This window comes from Pararge aegeria, chromosome 2, assembly GCF_905163445.1.
Source record: "Pararge aegeria chromosome 2, ilParAegt1.1, whole genome shotgun sequence".
NCBI classification, from domain to species: Eukaryota; Metazoa; Arthropoda; class Insecta; order Lepidoptera; family Nymphalidae; genus Pararge; species Pararge aegeria.
Genome location: NC_053181.1, coordinates 6,280,733 through 6,304,691, shown reverse-complemented (window position 1 = coordinate 6,304,691; position 23,959 = coordinate 6,280,733). Strand labels below are relative to the sequence as shown.

General features: G+C 35.6%; 2 protein-coding genes across 4 annotated transcripts; both read right to left on the bottom strand.

Annotated features, from left to right (window-relative positions):
- Positions 1–474: 474 nt before the first annotated feature.
- Positions 475–9,462, bottom strand: LOC120627904. Of its 2 annotated transcripts, XM_039896035.1 has the most exons (6): positions 9,354–9,462; positions 9,072–9,177; positions 8,143–8,276; positions 6,810–7,062; positions 6,034–6,269; positions 475–1,102 (listed from the first exon to the last, which is right to left on the bottom strand). In XM_039896035.1, exons 2-6 carry the CDS (start codon positions 9,085–9,087, stop codon positions 725–727), a joined length of 1,017 nt encoding a protein of 338 aa, XP_039751969.1. In that variant the 5' UTR covers positions 9,088–9,177; positions 9,354–9,462; the 3' UTR covers positions 475–724. The 2 variants fall into 2 exon arrangements, with proteins under 2 accessions (XP_039751969.1, XP_039751961.1); XM_039896027.1 differs by lacking the exon at positions 9,354–9,462 and having other exon boundaries at positions 9,072–9,261.
- A 2,832-nt stretch (positions 9,463–12,294) lies between these two features.
- On the bottom strand, positions 12,295–23,361 carry LOC120627890. Of its 2 annotated transcripts, XM_039896014.1 has the most exons (7): positions 23,216–23,361; positions 16,534–16,670; positions 16,019–16,283; positions 15,734–15,945; positions 15,428–15,653; positions 13,771–14,063; positions 12,295–12,622 (listed from the first exon to the last, which is right to left on the bottom strand). In XM_039896014.1, the coding sequence occupies exons 1-7, from the start codon at positions 23,229–23,231 to the stop codon at positions 12,395–12,397; spliced, it is 1,377 nt and encodes a 458-aa protein (XP_039751948.1). In that variant the 5' UTR covers positions 23,232–23,361; the 3' UTR covers positions 12,295–12,394. The 2 variants fall into 2 exon arrangements, with proteins under 2 accessions (XP_039751948.1, XP_039751953.1); XM_039896019.1 differs by lacking the exons at positions 15,428–15,653; positions 15,734–15,945.
- Between the last annotated feature and the right edge of the window lie 598 nt (positions 23,362–23,959).

The following is a 23,959-nucleotide window of genomic DNA, read 5'->3' as shown; positions in this document are numbered from 1 at the left end:
ATTATTAATATAAGATATTTATACATATTTCTTTAATTATATACATTTTGAAAATACTGACTTTTACTAGGTATACATACTGACTAGTTTCGATCGTTTTGTAGACCCCTCCAAAGAAAAAAATTGGAAAATGGTCTTTTTTACATTGCACTTTGTGGTTAGTATTTTCTTTTCATTCGGTTTGTTTCTATTATTTAATATCTATAATGCAGAACTTTCGCTTTGCAACCATTGGAAGTCAATGTTATTTTTTCTGAATACCTAAGAGGTTAAAGAATTAAATAAAAAATAACAAACAAATGAAGGGCTTTCATTAACCTGCATATTACATTTTATAGTTTTTTACCTTTTCTTTTCATTATATGGTATTATTATATATTTTCATATGCTGTGTTTACTTTTAAGAACATTACACTTAAAAAGAATAGGTAAAATTCTAAAAACAGTTGTATTAGTGTAAGTGTTTGTAAGTAAACCTAATAAATAAAATAAATAGTTAAAGAGGGTCTGGTGTTGCCCTTTTCTAATGTATTCATTTTACAATTAGGAGTGCTAATTATCTGAGAGATATACGTTTCTGAAGACGGCCGTATTGAGGTTTCGTTTCTACTTGCTAACAGGATCCTTAAAAAATGATTAGGCCACATAAATCCTTAAATATTACTATGGTCAAGAACCAAAAGGCCACCAATGCTGCGGCACGGATGCTCAGATTTCTTGTTTCTCATTCAGACTCAGAGGATTGTGGAAAATTATCGTAATACTCCATAAAATTTTGCATAACATTATCTGCGTCTTGTTCAGAGGCGTTCTCTGATGAATTTTCCACGTGAGCGAGATAATAGCGATTCGGACTTTCAATGCTGGTATGGGGATCAACTAAAATTTCATAATCCTTTTTACCAATTTCTCGATCGTCGTGAGGTATGTAACACACCGAATGCGATGGTTGTACTTTTCCTGGTATTAGATAGCCGTCGTGTAGAGCACGACCAACGTAAAGTATCTCATGATTACGTTCCGTGTAACCACCCTCAACTGCGCCTACAGGTATCTGATTGCCGTGTGTCGGCACCCAGACACAATTGTAGCCACACAGGACCTAGAAATATTTAAAATTAAAAAATAATAAATAAATATACTACGACAATACACACATCGCCATCTAGCCCCAAAGTAAGCGTAGCTTGTATTATGGGTACTGAGATAGCTAATGAATATTTTTTTATGAATAAAATACACATAAATACTTAATATACAGATAAACACCCAGACACTGAGAAACATTCATGTTCATCACACAAACATTTTCCAGTTGTGGGTATCGAACCCACAACTAGAAAATGTTTTTATTATGTGTGATGAGTTAATAAATTAAAAAAAATGCCTATTACCTTCCACTGCTGGACTAAAGGTCTAACCCAGTGGGAGAGTTTGCCCTAAATAAGCGACTGATTGGTGATCGAAGTAGAATGTAGTAGTAGCATGGAGAACGCTGCTGCACGTTCTCCGTTATATTCTTTACTCTGCGACTTTCTGCTTGCATTGCTTGAATGTGTCTTGCTTGTAAATTATTCCAGGGCCCCAAGTCTGCTATTACAATTGTGTGTCAGTGATCGATCAGTGACTTCATAATTGTCAATTTTGGCATATTTGGTAGTCTGCTAACACAATGGTGTCATTATGGTGTCATTATGATTTTCCGATGGAAGACCACTAACACGTCAATGAACATTTGCTAGTCTGCTGCACAATGACAATTCAATGATCGCACGAATTGGTAGTCTGCTAATATTTTGACAGTTCTATTGATCATTGTAAGACCATTGAGACGCAATTCTGCAGTCATTGCTTTTTAGCAATATTATTGTTGATTACAATTAAATTGTGAAGTGTGAGATCATAATATTCAGATTAAGGTGGAATATTTTTAAGTTGGCTAAGACTATTGATGTTCTTCAATACCATTTGATTGAGCGTAGCAGGCGCCGTCGAGCCCGCAGCTTGCTAAGAAACAATGTAGACTACTTTTAGGATATTCCCGATGCGGAATTTATAAAAAAAGGAGTTGTTTGGGAAGCAGACTGTAATGAGTCAAGTGTGAGAGCTCGCTCCACTTAGGCATTCCCAAACCACGTCGGAATGATGAAATATTGGCGGAGGCAAAGGTAAGAAAAACACTTTAAATTTCGTTGCTTTTTAATTAAGTATAGTACCTATATCTCAGAATATGTTATGATGGCATGGATGTAATGCTGGTATTTCTGTTGCAGTTACTGGTAGCACTAGCATTTTATGCATCTGGCTCTAAAAAATAACGATTGGGCAGAGAGCCCCCCACAATGTTTCTCAGATCACTGCCTCAAGAGCTGTGGGACAAATAACGGAGGTGCTTAACACCAAATTTAATAAAAAGTGTTAAATGTCCAGAGTGATAAGGATGCCATTAAGGCTAAGTTAAGAAATTATATTTTACCAATTATATGCTGAGTACTTTACCAAGAAGAATGCTTTTTCAGCTTCTATGAAAAAAATTACTTCAGATATCATACATAGATGGGACACACACAATAAGGCCAAATGTTCATGAAAGGCAATATTATAACACTAAGGTATTCCATTCCCTAACTGTTTAATAATAGTAACTTTAATATTGAACTCATATTTTAATATTATGTGATATATCTAGCCAATAATCTTCAATTTATTTAACAATCTGTGACTCAGATTTAAATATATTGTGCCTGCAACCCAGGCTCTGCTCTAACTCCAATGTGTGGCAGAGTCACCCACTTAGCCAACACTTAACTCCATTAAATGATAATGGGGCATGAGGTTTTTTTTAGGTATTACTTATTTTAGGTTTTTTTAATTAATTCCAATATAGATTTTTAATCGTCAAGGTTAATATTGGTTGGATTTTCAGGTGAGTTTTTCCTCTGTGGAAAACTATGATGACCACATCTTAAATACTATAGAGGGGAGATACACCACACTACTCTATGCATGAAACTTGTGACTGTATGCAATACAGTAGAGCGCTGTAAAAGTATATTGGAAGAATGTTTCAGGTAAAGTAAATAAAATGCTTTAGATAGCATGTTAGGGTCTCCTAGATTGAAAACTATAGTAAATCATGTACATAGTTTGATTGTCAAGTGTTTTATTTCCAAATATCTTTTTCTGGTTTAATTGTTTAGAGCAAGTATGCATTGTAATGCATACTTGCTTTAAACAATTGCACTGCTGGCAAGATTGCAGATGCATGTTGTGTTTGGCACAATATAAAAGCCACAACACAATTAAAGCAATTCTTCTGCAAAAGGCATTTAACTTTTGTGTGTTATTAAAATTATTTTTATAAATCTATGAGGAGACAAATAATACAAGTTCTTAAAGATAAGACACTGAACAATGGTTTTTATTTACAGTAATTTAGTTTACAAATGAATACATGTAAACAATGAAGACTCTTCAGCTGGCTTCCAATAAAAGCAGGAGGATATAATTTTTTCTTTAAATAGCAAATTTCATTTTGAAATCCAAACCTTTATTGTTACCCTTTTTATATTCATTCCAAGAATTATTTATTTTATCTGATGAAGTTCCTTATAGATAGAGGACAGAATTCTTCAACAGATAACAGCAAATCACTTTGTTCACGATTAGAGCCAAGTTGGACAGCTCTATCACATAAGGACTTGGTTCACAGAGACTTCAACGAGTAAACCAGGGTCTGCTTGAAGGTTGGGCACTGCAGCAGGCTCTTGTCAAAAGACTGTGGACAAAGGCATATATTATGAGTATATGTGTTCCAAGGGTTAAACATAGTGTTTTGTCCTATTAATCTATTGTTTTTAATTATTCTACAACAATTTTTTACTCTTTTACAGGGATGCTGGTCACAATTTGTGCAATACCTTAAATGGGTCCACAAGTTAATAAAAGATAAAAATTTTAAAAGAAAATAGAATGGAATGAAAACCTCCTAGCTTTAGGTTTAAGTTAAAAAATGTAGTTAGCACCACCATGATAAGTACAAGTTCATAAGCACCTGTGATATGCGTACATGAATAAAGAATTTAAGAATTTTATTGATTTTTTGATTACTCCCCATATTTGTGTTTTTTTATATTAAATTACCAGAGATACTGTTGAAAAAACACACCAATTTGATACCTACTTAGACTTCATATCATGCTTAAACAGTACAAGATTTCATTACTTACTTTCGCTCTTCTGTGGGAATTTATTTATAAAATTTGAGCGTAGGTACGCAACCCAATGCCGCTTCGCCGGGCAACGTCCGTTATTGGTACAGCCGCAGTGTCCAGGCTGATCTGTCTAACTCTCCAAAAGCAGCGACGAAGTTTGCTTTGTTGAGCATTTTGTTTGTTTTGATTATAATTTATATATTTTCACTAGCACGAAATAACGTCAATGAAATTTAATGTCAATTCGACAGTTACAGATTAAATATAATTATTTTTGACAAAATTTGGCACACAAAATATTTGTTTTTTGGATTCCTTCGATTGTTTTACTAAATGTGATACAAAGTTCGTCTTTAGAACACAAATCAATAACATTTAAAAATATTTCTTATCAAAAATTCGCTTAATTGGGCATTATTAATTAATGGTAGTTTTTTAAATTTTACTTCTCAAACACATTTTGAGCAAATGGCAACACTGACTGATTCCCTTTCTACCACAATGCAATTATCATCCAATTACAATCCAATTGTAAGACCATTGTGAATTTAGTAGACTACGAACTTTTGGCACAATGATAATTGGATTGCAATGGAATGGTGTCATAATGACAAATCTTGTAAAATAGCAGACTTGGGGCCCAGGTTGCTTCTTTAATAGTTTTAAGTGACAATGTGAGATGGTGATAAAAAAAACAACCGTCTAAGTTTGTTGTGGGCTTCTTCTTAGACCAGGGCACGTTTGGAACTGTCATAGCTTTATTTTTAAGTTGACGCATGTAGTTATCGCCATCAACTCAATTCTATGTTATGTTTTACATGTCATGTACGCATCAAAAGTGCCATATATGTGCCTATTTGAATAAAGAAATATTTGACTTTTGACTTTTGACTTTCAACAAAATCTGGTTGGTTCCTTAGTATGGGCGCGACGGAAGGACAAACAAACAAACAAACCACACCTTCGCATTTATAATATTAGAATAGGCCTTATACCAGAGATGTTACAACATACCTCGTGTTGTAATTTACAAAAAAAAAAAAAAACAAAAAATCTCCTGTAGGCCTTTCACAGGCACCTATGAAGCGTTCATAAATATTTGTTTCTATTATTGCGAGGAGATGGCGATAACTAAATTCGTCAAAGTAAAACTACAGGAGAAGTATGTCTTTTTGTTTTTTTCATCTCACATTGTCACTTAAAACTATTAAATGAGACTAAGCCACTTGGTTAACAAACGCTTCCTTATTTTAAAAATAACTTACAGTAAACTTAGCCGGGATTTATATTGTTATCACCATCTCAAAATCAATTAATAAAGTTTAAGCTAAGTATAAAATTGACTGTGAGTAATTAATACCCAAGCTTTATTGTCGCTTATCGTTTATTAATTTTTCAACAAAATTCAAAACTGGGTCTTGTCGACTTTCCTGGTCAACGCTTTTTTAAGTGAGAGGTCCCGGGACCTCTCACTTAAAAAAGCGTTCAATGTCTAGTAGAGGCAATACGGGAATTTATAATTACTGAATTTTCTCTGGACAGGTCTGGTGGGAGAGGCTTTGGCCATGGCTAGTTATACACATTTAGTATCCTACCGACAAAGACGTATCGAAAAGTGATTAAGCGTTCTGACTGCTTCCAAAAGCTGGAAACTGCCATACCCCCTAACAGGTTAGCCCATTTTCATTGCAGCCAAGGTTTAACTTTTAGTTGAATAAAAAACAAAGGGTGCCTTTGTGCAATCTCCAGAGATTAATGCATTTGAACATACTCACCAACAAATCAGCTTTATAATATTAAGAAAAGTAGAAATACTAACCTCAAATTTTTCAGTTTCAATCATTTCACCACCCCATGATATAAAGCCCAACCCTAGAGAGGGTACGAATTTGCCAGGGGTTAATGACCCACGGTGCCGAGCCCTTATTATATACAATATCTCTTTATCATAGCCTCCAATGAAAGCTTCATCAGGAAGTTTAGTAAATCCATCTACCCACCCCATGGTACCGTTTTTTACTAGCTTTAACTCTGGACTTTTAATCGTCGGCGGCACTATAACAAGGAAAATTTTTTTTATAATTTTTTTTTATTTTTTTATTTATTCTTAAGACACACCAGCCAGCAATTCACCGTAAAAACATTCATAATAAAATAAACAATGTGAGAATTAAGAATTCTGGTTGGTGCCATTACACTCAATCAATTATAGGTTTATTATATTTCTTTTTTAAGTCGCAATTTTTTTTCGTTTATTACATAAAATAAAATTATAAACATTAGCATTTTAGATTAGAATTTAGCATTTTAATAGAATTTAATTAATCATTGTGTTGAACGATACTGCCTGCATCAGTAATAAACTAACTGTTGTACAAGTTTTCGAAGTCAGGGAATAAATCATAGCAGTAGTCAGTACTAACCGTTCATCACAAGTAAACATTTTTAACGCCTAAACGTAAAGGTTGTCTGGGACAGATCGCTTTAGCGATAAGACCGCCTTTGCATACCTAAACTAGTTTTTTATTATTTTTTATTAAAAATACTTAGAAATGAAGAAATTAAAAAAACTTTGTTAATGTGTGAGTGACTTACAATATAGCCTCCATAACAGTCTCCCTCTATCAGCATAGACAGAAAATGTTACATATTGTATATCTTGAGAATCTATTTTCTTAGATATGAGGGGGATCCCATCACAAGTTTTGCCAAATTGTAATTTAGAGCTATGCCAAGAAATCCAGAAACGATTACAAACTTCATTTGACAGAATGTTAGGCAAGTCCTTAACATTAGTAGCGCGTGCTCCATCTTTTTCCAACCAGCATTGACTACGTCCCATTACAACCTGCAATCAAATAAAGATAATAGCATAAAAAAGAGAAAATTTTAAATTTAGAAAATCGTGACCCAGTTACACAATAGCCTAGTTGGTAGCATGTCTATGGATCACTAGCTCTTGTGGTTGTATCCTAGGTCAAGACCAGAATTTGTTAGCTAATGAGTTAAATTTTAGTTGCAGCCTGGAGGAGTTTTGAAATTGGAATTGTTTATTTCTGTTCCTCAGGAACCAATTGGCCCTAATTATTTGTTATAGTCATCAAAAGGACCATCAATCTGCATTCAAGTGTGAACCTGCAAACCCTTTAAACTAAGTCTGGCTGATGACACTATAGCTAATGGGTGTCTCTATTAACACACTTAACTTATAATATTAAATAAAAAATAAGAAAAAAGGAAACTAAGGCTAAATGAAAAAATAAAGATATTATAAAGTTGTTTGAGAAGCAAAGCAAAATCCAATATGTCTGTGCCTCAGTGGCCTTTGGTGCAGGTTATTTAAATACAATGAATAACACAAAACCCAGAACCTTACATTCAAGACTTCTCTAAAGCTTTTGATACTCTTGGTCACAGTACATTTTTTCAAGCCTCAGACAACAGTGTCAAGGAAGATAAAGAAATTACCAAGAATATCTATGGAAAAAGTAAAGGTGGTATAAAATTGGAACCAACACAAACATCTATTGTTTTGCTGACAATATTGTGCTGTTTGAAGATTATGTAAAGAACTAGAAAGTATGTATCAATGTTTTAGCCGTAATAGGCAGGAAAGTATAGCTTGAAATAAATGTAAGCAAAACAAAGGTAAAATTCAACCCATTGCAGGTGGAAATTATAATTAATGAAAATGTGACCAAATATGTCTAATTAGGACAAGTAGTGCCCTCAAGCAATTTAGCATTCTAATTTAAAGCAGTATATTAACCAATTAGGGTTTTATATAATTTTCATACCCTTAGAGGCTTACCTCTTCTCCTTATCATCTTAGACTACATTATCAATTACCACCAGTTAAGACTGCAATAAAGGGATAGCTTATAGTAGAAATAAATTAAGAAATATTAGTTATATTGTGTGACATTACCCAGTATTCACAGTTTTTGCTTGGTTTCTCAGCTAGTCCCACCGTAGCATGCATATCACCTTGAACGGAAAATGATACTGCGCCGCTTGTAATTTTGTAAAATACATTTTGTAGATAGGGCCAAGTTTCAAACTCTAAAACAAAAGAACACTTCGAGTAATGGATTTAATTTAAGTTAAGCGGGCCTTAGACTTTCTATTAATTTTTAATTAATCTAAAAATTTCTAACAGTTTTATCAAATTGGTTTGTTCTTTCGGGTGCAAACACATTTCGAGGCAGGCTTGAGGCAGTTCTGCATATGCTTAGCAATTGATGGTTTTATTGTAGTCAATTTGATGCACCATGCAAACACGTCTGCAAAACGCTTCTGCAACAGCAACTGAGACAAAGCTAAAATTATTTGCGCAAACTGCTTGATGCCATTTGACAACCTATTCAATTTTCTCTCAGACATTTTTATAAAACTTTTAGTACAAGCTGTAGGGCCAAGTTACTTGAAGGCTAGCCAGAAAGAAATAAGTTACAAGATCCAGTTATACAGACACATTTATAAGCTGTTAATATTATTAACAGTTTCCCCAGACTGATTTCGAAAGCCATGGCCATACTCCACAAATTTTACAACTAGAGATATTGCACAAGTGTGTGCAAAAACACAGGTGCTCTCTCTATTCCCTCACTCTCATACTCCGACTTGCTAGCCAGTTTAAAAGGTGGACTAGGATCCGAAGGCCAAAACTAAAAACAATTGTTTGTTAGCTAACATATTGTAACTATGGTGTAGCAGAACTATTGGGTTCATTCCAACCTATTTGAAAATTGACTTGTCTGGAGTTCTATACCAATAGTGGTATAGAACTTGCTTAGCTAGCAATATAAATAAATAATTAATCATTTTTGGAAAAATATATACAAGGAAAATACTTACGCATGACATCACCCATTGTGATTTTTTCTTATTACCGTAGGAATGTATAGTAGCTGCTGTATTTGAATTCTAAAAAGCTTTTATAGAAATATGGATAGTAATATCTCTGTAAAATGGAATTGCATCTATATAAATAATATTAAAATCTCTCAGCACATAGATTCATCAAAAATAGATTTGTAAACAAAATAATCGAACTACTTTGACATTTCTTTTTTTTTAACTGGGGGTTCCAGTTCTTAGAATTTTGACTCTGATCATATATACACAAGCTACGCTTACTTTGGGGTACGTTCAGCACTGCAGTTGAGGTTGCGTCATTTTGGAAGCCAAAATAAATGAACTTGTATCAAAATTACTTGACTTGACAAATATTTTTTGTATCACATAAGTCTCATTTTACATTTGTGGGTCACAAAAACAGGCCACCGAGATAAGGAAAAAAATAAAATTGGCATCTCTTTCTTATGTTATAATATCTAAGCAGCCGTCAAGGCAAGTACTATCAATCTAATCTATAGGTCCTGTATCTGAGTCAAAGGTATGGAGGGTAGAGGTAAGGAGAGTCATCTTATATGGGAGAAAAGTTGAAAAAGTGTCCAGTGTATGCGCTAAATAACAGTTCAAAAATCCTCCACAATGGCGCTGGTGGATGCGCAGGGTATGGTATGAATGTAGCAATCGTAGATGAATTGAAGTATGCCGAGTTAAAAAATTTAATGTCATTATCGACTAAAGTAGTTAATTATTGAGAATTTCAACAACTTACGTTGTACAAAATATTGTGGTAAATATAACCTTACTTCCTTGTATCTCCATACTTCCATGTTTATTTTTCAAGCCTACTCTAACAATATTTATATTTGGCGCTTCTTTTAAGAGTTACCCTGATGCAAATGTGGCGCCATCCTAATTTAATACATTTTGACGACACTTTTTCATATACACAGATGACTCTCCTTACCTCTACCCTCCATAGTCTAAGGACAGGCGTCCTTTCAATGTTACTAGCTGTTCGGCCGCCATTGCCTTTGCGTGTTCTTTAGTTTGCCCCACAGAATAACCACTGAAAAAATAGTCAACCTATGCACAAGTTTAATTTTTGGAATTCTTAGTGAAATAATTAATATACCTAAATGGATTAAACGTTTTTATATTCGTATATAACTTTAAATTAGATAAGAAATTATACTTCTACGAATAGATAACAACGCAATGCCCTGCATGGAACAATGGCTGAATTTTGTGGATCAAGATGATTACAGTCAAACCTGGATAAGCGAGAGTTCAAGGGAGCACAATCTCATTCTCGCTTATAGAGGTTTCTCACTAACCCGAGTTTCTCGCTAATGCAGGTACCTACATAGGTAGCGTTTCTCTCTTATAGAGGTACGCAGCAATAACAAGACATATATTAATGCACTATGTAATGTTATTTTATTTAGAACTTACCTATTTACATTTAAAAAAATCCTTCAATTTCGTTTGGGTTTTTTTTTTTGTATTTTGAATGTTTTTCTCTAACTCATAAATTTTGTCGAATATTGCTTGCTCGACTGTCGCTTATAGAGGTAAAGATAAGTAGCAGTCTCACTTACGGAGGTCCATAAGGGAAAAACGACTCTCTTACAAAGGTTTCTGTTTCTCGCTAATAGAGGTTTTGGGAGCTTAAAATGACGGGTCCTGGCTATTTCTCTCACTGATAGAGTTTTCTCACTTATCCAGTTCTCACTTACCCAGGTTTGACTGTATTAATTTCGGGCGTTGCAACAAGGATCACTCAATCAGAGCGATCCATCGTTTCAAACTATATTGCGCTGTTCACGCACACTGCGTTTGAATGCTAGGATGTTAGGTTCGTTTCCAACACGACAAAGCATAGCAGAAAGCTCGTTCAAAAATTCCACAGGAACTTATCCAATAGCATGTGCTTAAATTCTTGCACCAGTAACTTGTGTAAGTAGCATGTGCACGCAGTTTGCACCAGTTGTTCATGCGAGTCAATTGAGCCAGTAGCTTGACCCGTTAGCTCGGTAGAGTTTGAAGGACTTATATGAGTAGGTATGATATACCTACCTTCTAAAGGGTTAAACCATAATATTTCATATGTATTCAATTATGTTAAAAGATATTAGAGGGCGGCTCGCGTTTACATATTATTTATGGCACGCGCGTGCGGGGCTATATTATCTCGCTGAAAGCAATGTAGTGAATTGATCACATTCTCAAGATTCAAGTCTTGAGAAGGTGATTAAGTCGCTTACCCCATCTAAACCATCACATACCTAAAGGTAATGATTAAAAATGAAGCGGAGAACTGGAACGTCGTTCCTAATCTTTGCGGTGCGCCTTAAATAAGTCTTTGGTACAGAAGTAAAAAAAAGAATGCGTTTAAAAATAATTTAATAAAAATATAACATGTTTGTTACATAATCAAATAACAACATTACTACGAGAGCATTATGCAGTGCATTAAAAATGAGATTACCAGGCACAATGTGAATTTATTAACCACTGTAAATATATACTTAACATCTAATTAATAAAGCCTTGAAAGCTCAATCACGATTCACGACACTATAAGCTCTAAATGCGCTTCAGATAAATACTAAAACTGTTTCAATCCAATTTGCACATAAGTAATTTTTTTTTTTTTTTGCAGTTTTGCGTAAATTATTTGGTAAGCGTTTTTATGGGTTTCAATTCTCATTATTACTGCAAAGCAATCGTCACTTTGTAAACGCCAACTAACCGAACATTATTATTTTAAAAACTCCATAAAATATTGCTTAGTAATTTATACTCCGTAAATTTATACTGAACGATTATTTACGTGAAATTGAGAGAATCGTCGGTATAAATTATTAGCATATTATACAGGTAAATCGAGACCTGCAATAAACATTTAACTTAAGTATATTACAAATTTAACTGTACGGAAGCCCATTGCAAATTAGACCTTCAGCGTTCATAATACGTACGTACAAGGCTCACAAACGAACGGAGAAGACAAACATTATTCTTTAAAAAAAAAATTTTAACCACAAAGTCTTTAATTAAACTTATTTTAAACTTTAAAGGCACTTGTGTATGACCGAATTCTCTTGACAAGCAACAGAGATGGACGCAGATTGGAAAACTTAAAAAAAGGGGTTAGAATAAAGAGGGTTGCTGAAAAATCGATTTTAAAACTGATATCTTTGTCTATTATGCAATTTTTTTATTGTCACATACACCCCCATTATTTTAGCCCCTTCAATTGCAGTGTTCAGTTTATTGACATAAACACGCATTGGATTGACGCAGTTTATCTGGTGCTGAGTTTAGGCAATAAGGATCTCATAGTCAGGGAAGCCGAGCTCCTGTCCGCCAAAGGAGATGTAACAAACACCATGGGATTGTTGTACTTTGCCGGTGGTGAGACTGCCTTCATGACGTACTCTGCCAACGAAAAGAGGCTCTCCGTCCTCAGACTGACCTCCGGGGAATGCACCGGGAGGAATGTTTGAACCACTCGTTGGCACCCAGTTGTTGGGGCCACCAATTAGCACCTGCGATGAAATAAACAGATTACTAGAGATTAATGCATGTCTTACATGCTAAATCTAAAAATAAAAGGTGATCATAGGTTAAGCACTCTTATAGGTTTTGTTTTCATACTTGTAACTCTTAGAGAATTGCTTACGTGTCTGTCTACCTCTCCAATATATATTGGATAGAAGCTGGCGTTATTTTGTAGAATTCCATTATACTTATACTTATTATGAAAATTAAGCTTAGTTTGCTTAACTCCGCGAAAAGCAGGGTTATCCGCATGGTGTATTTTTTAATTTCTTCAATCGGAGCATCCTCATCCACTTTCCACTGGACCACTCCATCATGACTTTACAATGTCACTTGTACATAAAATTATTTATTGTTAAGTCATCGTATAGAGTACACTAGCTGACCCGTGCAACTTCGTTGCACCAATAACCGTTTACCGGAAAACACAAATAAAATGACATTTTCTAAAAATTAATCCTAGCTAGATCGACTTATCGCCCCCGAAACCCCCGTATACTAAATTTCATGAAAATCGTTGGAGCCGATTCCGAGATTCCAATTATATATATATATATATATATACAAGAATTGCTCGTTTAAAGATATAAGATTAACGAAGATCTGTTTGGTGTCGGGTATAAAGATTGAAGAAATTATAATTTTAGCCGAGTTTAGCAAATTAAGCTTAGTTTTCATACTGTACCAGCCTAATCTCTAAAAATCAGTTGGATCAGCGAAGATGTAACTTAATGAACATGGATGGTAAAATTCAAAGTCAACATTTAAAGAACTGGCGTAAACAAGTTAGAAATCTGTAGCGTAGAATCTCACTTCGAGAATTTAACTTTACTTCCACCTCATAAGCCGTCCGAGGTAAAGTGAAATTCTCGATGGACGATGTTTGGTAATTTAATAATGCGTTTTGGTGCTACCGCTGCCGTTTCATAAAAGTTATCGTATATATAGTGTTCTTTATTTATCCTTTGGCATTTGATAACGATAATGGTAATGAGCTATGTGGTATCGGTAAGGTTGGTCTTCCAAGATCGGTGACGTGCGGGAGATCGCAGGAGTTTAATATGGTGTAAGTATTATTTGGGCTATGATGCTACCATAAATCTAAGTACCAAGTTGGGAGAAGTAAAAACGTTACCTGATATTCATTCTTTCCATGTTCCTGTCCGCCCCAAGCCACATAAGCGCAACCGTGAGACGAAGCGAGTTTGCCAGGAATCAAAGCACCCTCGTGCTGTGCTCTAGCTACGTAGATAGGCTCCCCGGAGCAATCCTGGCCTCCGACCACAGCTCCTGGAGGTACTTGGCCAGATGTGGCATCTACCCATAGACCAGCGCCGCCTGACACTGGAGCAGCTCCTGGGTATCCGGGGTAGCCAGGGGGTGCGCTGTACAAAGCAGCAGCTGACGGGGCCGACGGTGGTGGAGGAACTAAAAAAAAAACTCCAATGAACTAACGATATAAGACGTATGAACAGCAATTGAAGATTACATCAGCTTTTTTATAAGAGTAAAAATAATAAAAAATAAGGATATATTTATTTAGTGGTTAATCTAGGTGAGGTAAGTAGCGTGTCTATATTAATAATTTGATTTAATGGATTGGATTAATAAAGAAAGGATTTTTTTAATAAATTTAAACGAGCAATTCTTGTTCATATTGTTTTGGGTATCCCGGGATCTGCTCTAAATATTTGGAATAGTACATTTTGTATTGCTTCTTTAGTTGACATGGATAGGGGTAAATATTTCCTGTTAAAGCACGGTTTTACGCAAAAAAAAAACTTTTTTTCATACCAGTCTCAGAAACGGGTTTCATACCTAATTATTGGGACGGGAACTTTGATATTTGTTGTTCTAGTGGTTTTGCTTTTCCCAAAAAGTTTTCGAATTTTACTCTCATTAGAACACGACTATCTACGCTCGTTGGCAGACATGTAATTCTAATGCGAGTAAATATATGGTATAGATCTGTCGTTGATGTCGATCCGATCGAGATGATCCAAAGAAAAATCTCGCTTAGCTTATTATATATTAGATAGGTAGGATAGGCCCTAACACAGCGTCCTATGGAACTTTTTAAGATGACTGCAACGATATAAATCTATAGGCTTTATTAATTAACATGTAAAAAGTTCATAACGTCGGAATAGTTATTCAGTTTACATTTGAAAGGCTGGTGTGACTAAACACTGCATAAATAATCCGATTTTGCGCTACATTTATTATTAACAAATAATATCTTCTTTAATTCTGACACAAATGTTTATAAGGGTAAGTAGTTTTCTTAACTCTATCAAGTTGATCATATAGATTTAAATTTCTTAACGATCTGATAAACATCTTCGAAGACGGAAATCGGAATTCTTTAAAGGCATATCATACAACCAGTGCATTGTAGCCCAATAAAGGACAGTAATGAATTAATCTGATATCTCAAAAAAAGAAATGCATTTTAGAAAATTAGTTGATTATGAATCCTTCCAATATAAATCAGCATGCAAAGCAGAAAAAAGAAAATAGGAGTAAAATACAATTATTCACAAAATGTACCCAACATACCACAATGCATATCAAATCCAGTGCTCACTGTAATTAAACTTAATCAAAGGTCACAATAATCACACAAATTAATGACCTACTCCGTACGATCTTTATTAATTGTTAGTTCACAGTAATCAATTAGTTAACAGGTTAAATTAATAATATGTTGTAAACAGAAGGCAAGTTCACAAAACAACATGTATGCTACAGCAAATAACATTAAGCAGCTCAATTATAAATGGTCACTCAACGGGATTGGGCACCGCCTCTGCTGAAATGCTTAATACGCCAATTTCCTTGCGCGCCATATCCAGTTCGCACGCCGAAGTGGGTTATGGGGAAAGGAGAGGGGTCCAGCCATTCCATCAAAAGTGCACCAGTTCTTCCATCCCGAACCATCAATCTCCCACAACGCCACTCCATGAGGAACTTTTTAAACTCGTTAGGGTTCATTATTCCCGGTGTTGGGACAGTTACCTACGAATTTTCAGAATGTTCAGAATGTTGCTTAAAATTTTAGTAATTCGACATCGTTATGGTTTCATAACATTATATACCTTATCTGGTTTCTGCCTGCAGTGTCTAATAACGGATTGTGTGTTTTCCCAACCACCGAGGATGATTTCGTACATTGGGTCGACTTCTGCGGCCGCGGGTGTGAGGCAAACGTGACAATTGTGCGGTCCGCGGTATTCGAGTTCCAAAGAACCAGAAGCGACGGGCCCGAATTTATATTCTAACTTGTCGGGCGTATTGAACTCCGCTCCATCTGCACCGTGAATTTAGTAATTATACGATGTTGGGTACATTTTGTGATTGTGTGATGTTAGAATTATACAAACCTTCAATTTTCCACGTGCCAGACGCGCCCCAGCCAGTGCAAACTCCGACGAAAGCGATTGGGAAAGGCTCTGGGTCAGCCCAAGAGATGAATGGAATTGCCTCTCCTTCAAGTCCAGCTGAAATGATGCCACCGTCCCAGCGCACCCAGAAACCACGGAATTCACCAGCATTGAGGATGTTTGGGGTTTCGATTTCAGCTTTCTCCGGTTTCGTTCTGTTTCTCCTAATTACGCTTTTCGTGTTACCCCAACCGCCAATGTAAACCTGGAATAGCATTTAATACTATTTGTTATCATTGTACCAACTTTTTTGGAAAATACAAAAGGAAGAAACCGTACTCCTAAACACGAAACGTTGTTAAAACTGCAATCTCATTCAATCAAAAATTGGTGTCCTACACCTACACTTATTCGCCAATGTTTCCTCGGCTTTCTAATTGGATACTTGTAATAACTCACTGGTACTTCATCTACACATACTATATCTTTGATTCGAGATTAATACGATAACGTACCTCGCACATCGGGTCAGACTCCTGGGGGCCCATGGTGAGTGCAATATGCGCGTCATTTTGAGCCCTTATCTTGAACTGGACGGAACCGCTGGACACCGGGAAGAATTGATATTGCAGGTTATCTCCCGTGGAAACGTCTGTAACAATATTGATTTTTTCCTTAACATTTGGTATACCTAGTAGATAGTTAGGTACCTTCTCTTCAAGCGGGTTTTGAATGAGGCGACTAAAGAAATATAACAGAGAAAGGCTAGAAGTAGTTTAGAGGACGCTTCTGCCCTTTCTCTATTATATTTCCTTAGTCGCCTCATCACTAGATTATGGGCAAGCTGTAGCGCTATTTTTCTCTGGGTAAGTATACGAGCCTGAGTAACATTGTAAAAAAAATAATATCAAGAATATGATTCCACCATTTTTGGTTCTTGGTTTTTGATGCATATGAAATATAAAGTTGTGGTTGTGAAACGTAATTTTTTGAGGTGATTCACGGAATTATATTCTTAGTTTTGATAAGCAAAATATACAATAAAAGAGCACTAAGTTTGCATGTGCGCATGCTAATTTTTATAGGTAAATATGCCAATATTCGTTACATCACAATTACATGTGCAGAATTACAAACAACCTATAAATCTATGGCGCCTTTTTATTTGTTTGTGAAAACTACTCAGTATTCTGTAAGCATTATAACGGAGCCTTACCTCTCGACTTCTTTTAAGGTTACAGTATAAAATTAATAGCCCACCAATAGCTGTAAGCTAACAGCATTTCTAAATATAGTGTAGTGTTCAATGTGTTGGTATGCGGAGATTGGCCGCATTGCGCACCCACTAGTTTTACAAATTATCCATTTAGAAGCACTGCTTGAGCTGTACTATACTCCTGCTTAGGCATAACATATATGTACCCGTACATATAATAATAGATAAATAATGAACAACCCTTTGCCAGCCCACTACAGAGCACGATGGCCAAATGCAGATTGGTAGACTTCATGCCTTTGAGTACTCTCAAGCATGCAGGTTTCTTCACGAAGTTTTCCTTCACCGTTAAAAGTTAGAGGTGCGAGCCGGGGATCAAACTCAATCGCCCCGAAAGGGAGGCCGAAGCTCTAACCACTAGGCACCACTTAATACATCCCTACTAATATTAAAAATGTGAATGTAAGTTAGTTTGTTACGCTTTCACGCAAAAACTACTGAACCGATCATCATGAAAATTTGGAAACATATTCTTGGAGATAATAAAAGTTATATGGGATACTTTTTATCCCGAAATTAAGCTCAGTTCCTTTGGGAGAGGTAATGAAAAATTTTGACGATTTTACACAAAAAATTTTAGAAATGTTCTTCGTTAACCTTTAGCATATAAATCAACTAACAATGCGATTTCGATTAACGTCCTATAACTATTTTTTGTAAGTGATAGGAGGAGCTGAGACTGGTCAGACAGTTCTTTTCAGATATTGTTTATGCGAATAGTTTTTTTTTTTTTATTAGAATACACAACTTCAAAATTTCAGTACAACTACACCTAAATTAAATGTCCATGTGTCTCAGAAAACAAAAACAAACGCAGACGAAGTCGCGGGCATCAGGTACATATAAATATTCTTATTCCACTACAAGTTAGCCCTGTTCTGTAATCATACTTGCTCACCTATTAAGGTTTTGCTCACGTACTGGAACGCTAAATTTGCTTGGCGGCACGTCTTAGTCAATAGGGCGGTAGATAACTAGCCACAGCTAAAGCCTACTTACTACCAGACAATTTGTAAGAACAAAGGACAATATTACATTTTAAATCTTGTTTGTCTTTGATATTGAGTAACATAACATATCGTAAATTTATTGGTTTGCCATTTGGTAAAATAACTTAAATCGTCCCACGAGGTAAATGTACAAGTAACGGCCATCATGGTATAGCCACGGGGGTGAGGGAGAGTACTTACGTCATTCACCCTAGATTGGGTACGACCGTTATGACGTAGTCGAATATAGATTCAGAACTGTTGCGTAAGTAAAATTTATATAGGTAGTTTGTTTACGATCCTTGATTATTTCATCCGGCCCTATACTCTACCCTTTCACCCCCGTACACGCATGTAGGTAGGTACATAATATATTTGTATGCGCGCCAATTTTAATATCTTTTATGACTAGAGACCGTATGAATGACACTATTTTTCTCTGGAGCTTAATAAACCTTACTAATATTAAAAATGCAAAAGTGGGTTTATTTGATTGTTTGTTTTTCGTTCATCCTTAACGCCCTAACCAAGCAACCGATCGATTTAATTATTGGCACAAAGTTTGACATAGGCTTTTTATCCCAGAAAACAAACGGTTCCCACGTGTTTTTTTTAAAACGCGGACGAAGAACGCGGGCAACAGCAGCTAGTGAAAAAAAATTACTAAAGTTAAAAAAAAAAGAAATGGACAATATCTGTTTTCATAGCATAACACTCGTTTGTTGCAGTAACATTACAAATTAACCCTGAAACTAGGTAGTAAGTTACTGACAATTGGGTACACTCCTACCTATACTGTAGATCTAGATAGAACAATGACGAAAAAACTATGCTATTAAGGTCAGCTCCTTAATCGTTAGACGGCGGTTCCTTCTCAGTGGATTCCTACGTACACGTTATTGATCGACACTATGACATCATCAACTGTGAAACTTTGTGAACGAACGAGCATGCCTCCAACGATATTATTCATTTATTCATTATTCATGTCTGCATTAATTGCTTCTTTTTGATAATTTAACAGTGCATGCGTTTATTCTGTCATGACTTAGGGGCTGGAAACGTAGTCGCTAACTATGGGCCTCATAAGAAGACTCAGAGTCACTCAGCGAGCGATGGAAAGAGCAATGCTTGTGGTATTCTCTAAGTAAATACCTCTTGTATTACTAAGAGGATACCAACAATATACAAGCATTGTTTTAAGATAAAACAATTGCCTCTTTTGGCGACAGTTGGCTTAGTATTTCTTGGGTAAGGAATCGGTCTGGCGTTTCAGCCCGAAAATACTGCATCATAACATTTAACTTGGGCAATGGGTTGGTACACCGAATTAATAACATACAAAAACCGTGTACACGACTAATATTGAAGCATCAAGTACCACTCCACTTTAGTATGGTTTCTCGAACAAACGGTTCGTCATTTATAACATTTAGCAGTCGACAGTAATTATTTTACCTCTAATGTTCTTAGCGTTTACCGTAAAATGGGAAAATAATTGTGAGCTAGCCACATTCCGCGGGTGTAAAGTGAGACGAGCGCAGGGCGTTTTCACTGTTTTTGGACACAGTGCACTGCATACAGTAAAGGCTGAATGAGGATTTTGTATGTTCTTAACTCAATAAGTAGGTACTAGGTACTTACATAAGGTTATATTAAAATAACCTATTTGAAAATAAAACCTACCTACCTACATATCAATTTAGTTTAGGAATAAATTAATGCTCCGCACGTACTGTAAACAACCTACCTATCGTAATACAAAAGTTATTTATATATGAGTAGGTAAAATTTGTATGCAAAAATAAATAAACTTAACTGTTTTGTACAAGAAACTGAGAACTCTAAAGAATTCAAAGAGAACGAAAATCAAAGAGTATCTATGGGACCTTCAAGTCTCGTGCACTTTATTTTGTTCCATTATAACGACCCATTACCTGCCCACTACAGGGAACGGATCTCCTCCTACAAAGAGAATGTGTTAAGGCCTTAGTCCACCACGCTGGCCCAGTGCGGATTGGTGGACTCCACATACCTTTGAGGACATAAGGTATCGTGTTTCCTGACGATGTTTTCCTTCACTGCGAATACCTACCGATAAAACGGATTGGAAATGAACTGAAAAAGCTACCTTAGAAATTAAAATAAGTAGGAAGGTACTCAGAATCAGAACTAGGTCATCACTATAATAGAAAATTAATTAATTAAATTAATAAATTATTAAATTAATCGTTTTAATACCTGGCTAGTTTGTGTGTATTTATAATAAATGAAATGAACACGTAATGTTAATTTTGGCCCTGATTTTATCTATAACCTTGGCTACGCACGAAATGCAGAACGTAAAAATTACATATTTTCAATCAAGAATATTTAAACCGAGATTTGGAAGAATTTAAGTTCGTTGTGAGCTCTTCCGAGACAAGCGTGTTGGGAAACCTCCTAGCGTAAGTTTTAAGTTAACAAATTTGTTATGACCTCCTCACAGTAGTGGTAACATATGTGTATAAACGCTTTAAATAACGCCCGTGACAGGTTTACACCAATAAACATATTTGAATTTTAATTTGATATCATAAATTGCAGTTCAGAGCCTAACAATAACAAATTGATTACGACCCTGGAATATCCGACTTGCAGTTGTACCAATGCGAAGTGAGGTAATGTTATTGAATGTCTCGTTAGTGCAATCACTAACGCTGTTCACGTACTAATTGCCTATTCTAATTTAGTTCAAAGAGTATATAGGTATACCACGTAGTTTAAACTATTAGATACGTAAATAGGCATCTATCATACAAAAATAATATTAAAAGTCGTTAGTTTTATATAGTTGTGCACCCAAATTGCAATAAAATTAGTGTTGCAATTAACCGAAACTCTCTCCAGGATTCCTTTTATCTGATGCCCATAATTTCGAGGACAGGGAAATCGAGTGGACAACAGTACCATGGAAAAACTATGCGATGCGACTTTCAAACAACATGGATACAAAGCTAAGAAAACCCTGCATGTAATGTTATTAGCTGGAAGCAGTTATGAGATGATGCATTCTAGGATAAACCGCAGACAAACAACCTAAAAGAAAGATTATGAGCTATATTAGTGAACACTTCTAAGGATTTTATTACGAACCCTATCATGATTCGGATATTTCTGCACACAAACCGCATGAGATCTTTTTGATAACCGGTACAATAAAAACCAACTGCCAATTATATTCAGCCAAAATGTTGATTCTAAATTTAAACACAACAACACATTTATTAAATTTGTGACACCAGAAAACGTATTATATGCAAATGTATGATGTAGGTAATAATTATTATGATTCTAGTTAAAGTGATCAACGACATCTGCTGCTTAAAGGTTTAACTTAGCGTAATGTGAAATGTGAATGTACAATAGGTTATCTCTACTTTAATAAATAAAAGTACCAGTTAACTACTAATGAACTAATTTTCTTTATAATTATGTCAAAATAACTGACGCAAAGATTTGATTCCATTGAACGATAGCAGTTTACACATTAAAAAAAAAACCATTTGTGTTAATTATTTGCCGGTTAATTTTGCAAACTGTTGAATTTATTTCGACAAAACTTTCACAATTTGTTAGAGGACTCTGCAAGGAGTATACAACATTGCTTTTATGTCGAGATAGACGAAAATAGTTTTAAGCATATCACGAAAGGGTTCGTTCTAAGAAACAGTAAACAGAAATTTAGGGCGAACTAAATCGCGGGTAGTTGCTAATACGACAATATTCGCATGTATTACACGTTTGCAATTAGGCACTTACAAAGTCAGAACATCTATAACAGGGGTTTAATACCTAGATATCATTGAACAGATTGACTCATAGCTACTTGTTAATTTATCTTAAATAATTGTAGTAGGTAATTGGCTATTATCTAAGAGTAGAATAGCATCACTTTCAGGAAATCGTCGCATTTTCGCTCTCATCCTACGACAATCGATCCCTTGGAAGATAAAAGGTGGGTGCGTCGCATCAGGTACATACCTGATGCGAGTAGGTATTATCTTAAAATAAGGTTTAGGTTCCAAATTTTGATGAAATAAAACCTGCTAGTAATCGAAGGATCCAAATTGTATAGATTTATTTTCAACGAACGAGATGTGTTTAAAATAAACCCATCCAATTTATTACAAAGTGTTGTACCTACCTATCTGCCAATCCTACCTATACGTTAACAATACCATAATACCCTAGACCAATTCAAGCAGTAGGTACCTAATAAATTAACTTGTTAGCGATTTATTACAGATGACGTCATGCCTCCCTACATACTTTGAAAATCATACAATGTTATAACACCTACTCAGCGTCCCTACTTTGAAAATCCTACCATGTCATAATATCTACCTAGCGTCCTTATTTTGAAAACCCTACCATGTCATAATACCTGCCTAGCGTCCCTACTTTGAAAATCTTACAATGTCATAACACCTACCTATCTAATTGTCTAATAAGATCAATTAAGAACAATTACCCAGCTATGTACCTAACGATTTTGTCGTGGGAATTTTGCCCATCTACGTATAAATAGTTATAATTTCAAAGTATAATCTTAGCGTAGGTAAACAAGTTAAGAGGTTAGTAATAATAGTTCGGTAAGCTAATCGAATACTATTTCGGAACTGGAAAAAAAAATTTAGCTATTGATCCTAACGAATTCTAGAAGAAGCCGCACCACACCCTTTTGGCCTGGCCTTGTGCCAAACTAACGCCGGCAAATGGCTGCAACCGGCACGTCAAATAATACATTAGGATTCTTACTTCTTTTATATTGCAAAACGTATTCCGATCACTCAGTGGATGTAAACCGGTTCAAAATTAAAACGCGCCGCAAATAAAATTTAGTTCGTCGAGAATTATTTTTAGTCTGTAAACATTAGTTTTCTCGCTTACCTAGAATGTTTGCCATGATGGAGATAAATAGATAACTTAGTCACTTGATATATTATTCACTGTACGTGAGCTCGGAGTGAAGCCGGCCTCTGAACTGAGGGAGCGAGGTCGGCTCCGGCAGTCTCGGTATACAGTTTGTACTCGGCCGCGTTACATCTCACGGACTCCGAGGCTCCAACGTATCGCGCTATGATGTCATCGTGGTACCTAACATGAATGTTGAAAACAAATAAATAATAAATTATCGTGGAATGTCACTAATAAAACAAAAAGTTGGTATTTCACTGCGGTAGGTACCTCTTTAGGGCATTAATTATTCTGCATGCACGTTTTCATTTTACACTGCTACCTCGGAAAAAACAAATACTTACATATTCTAGGTATCCCGCAGATGTTTTACTTGTAACTTGTAAGATGTGCAAAAGTTGGATAAAAGATCCGTCATAGCAAAGTATTTTGAACGTCTGCTTCATCATTCATAGCACGCTGGTAGGTACGCTGATGAACAAGTTACACTTTAAAAATACGTTTTGTTTTAATGTCTAATGATCATAATATATCATTGAAACAAAGGGCTCAGTGGCTGAAGACCAAAGTCTTCGAATAGTGCGTGTTGTCAGTGATGACTTGTTCGCTAGCTATAGGTTTCATAAGAAGGCTCAGCCTCAGAGTCACTCAGCGGGATATGGAGAGAGCTGCGCTCGGAGTACGTGATCAAATGAGAACTGAGCAGATCCGTAGAAG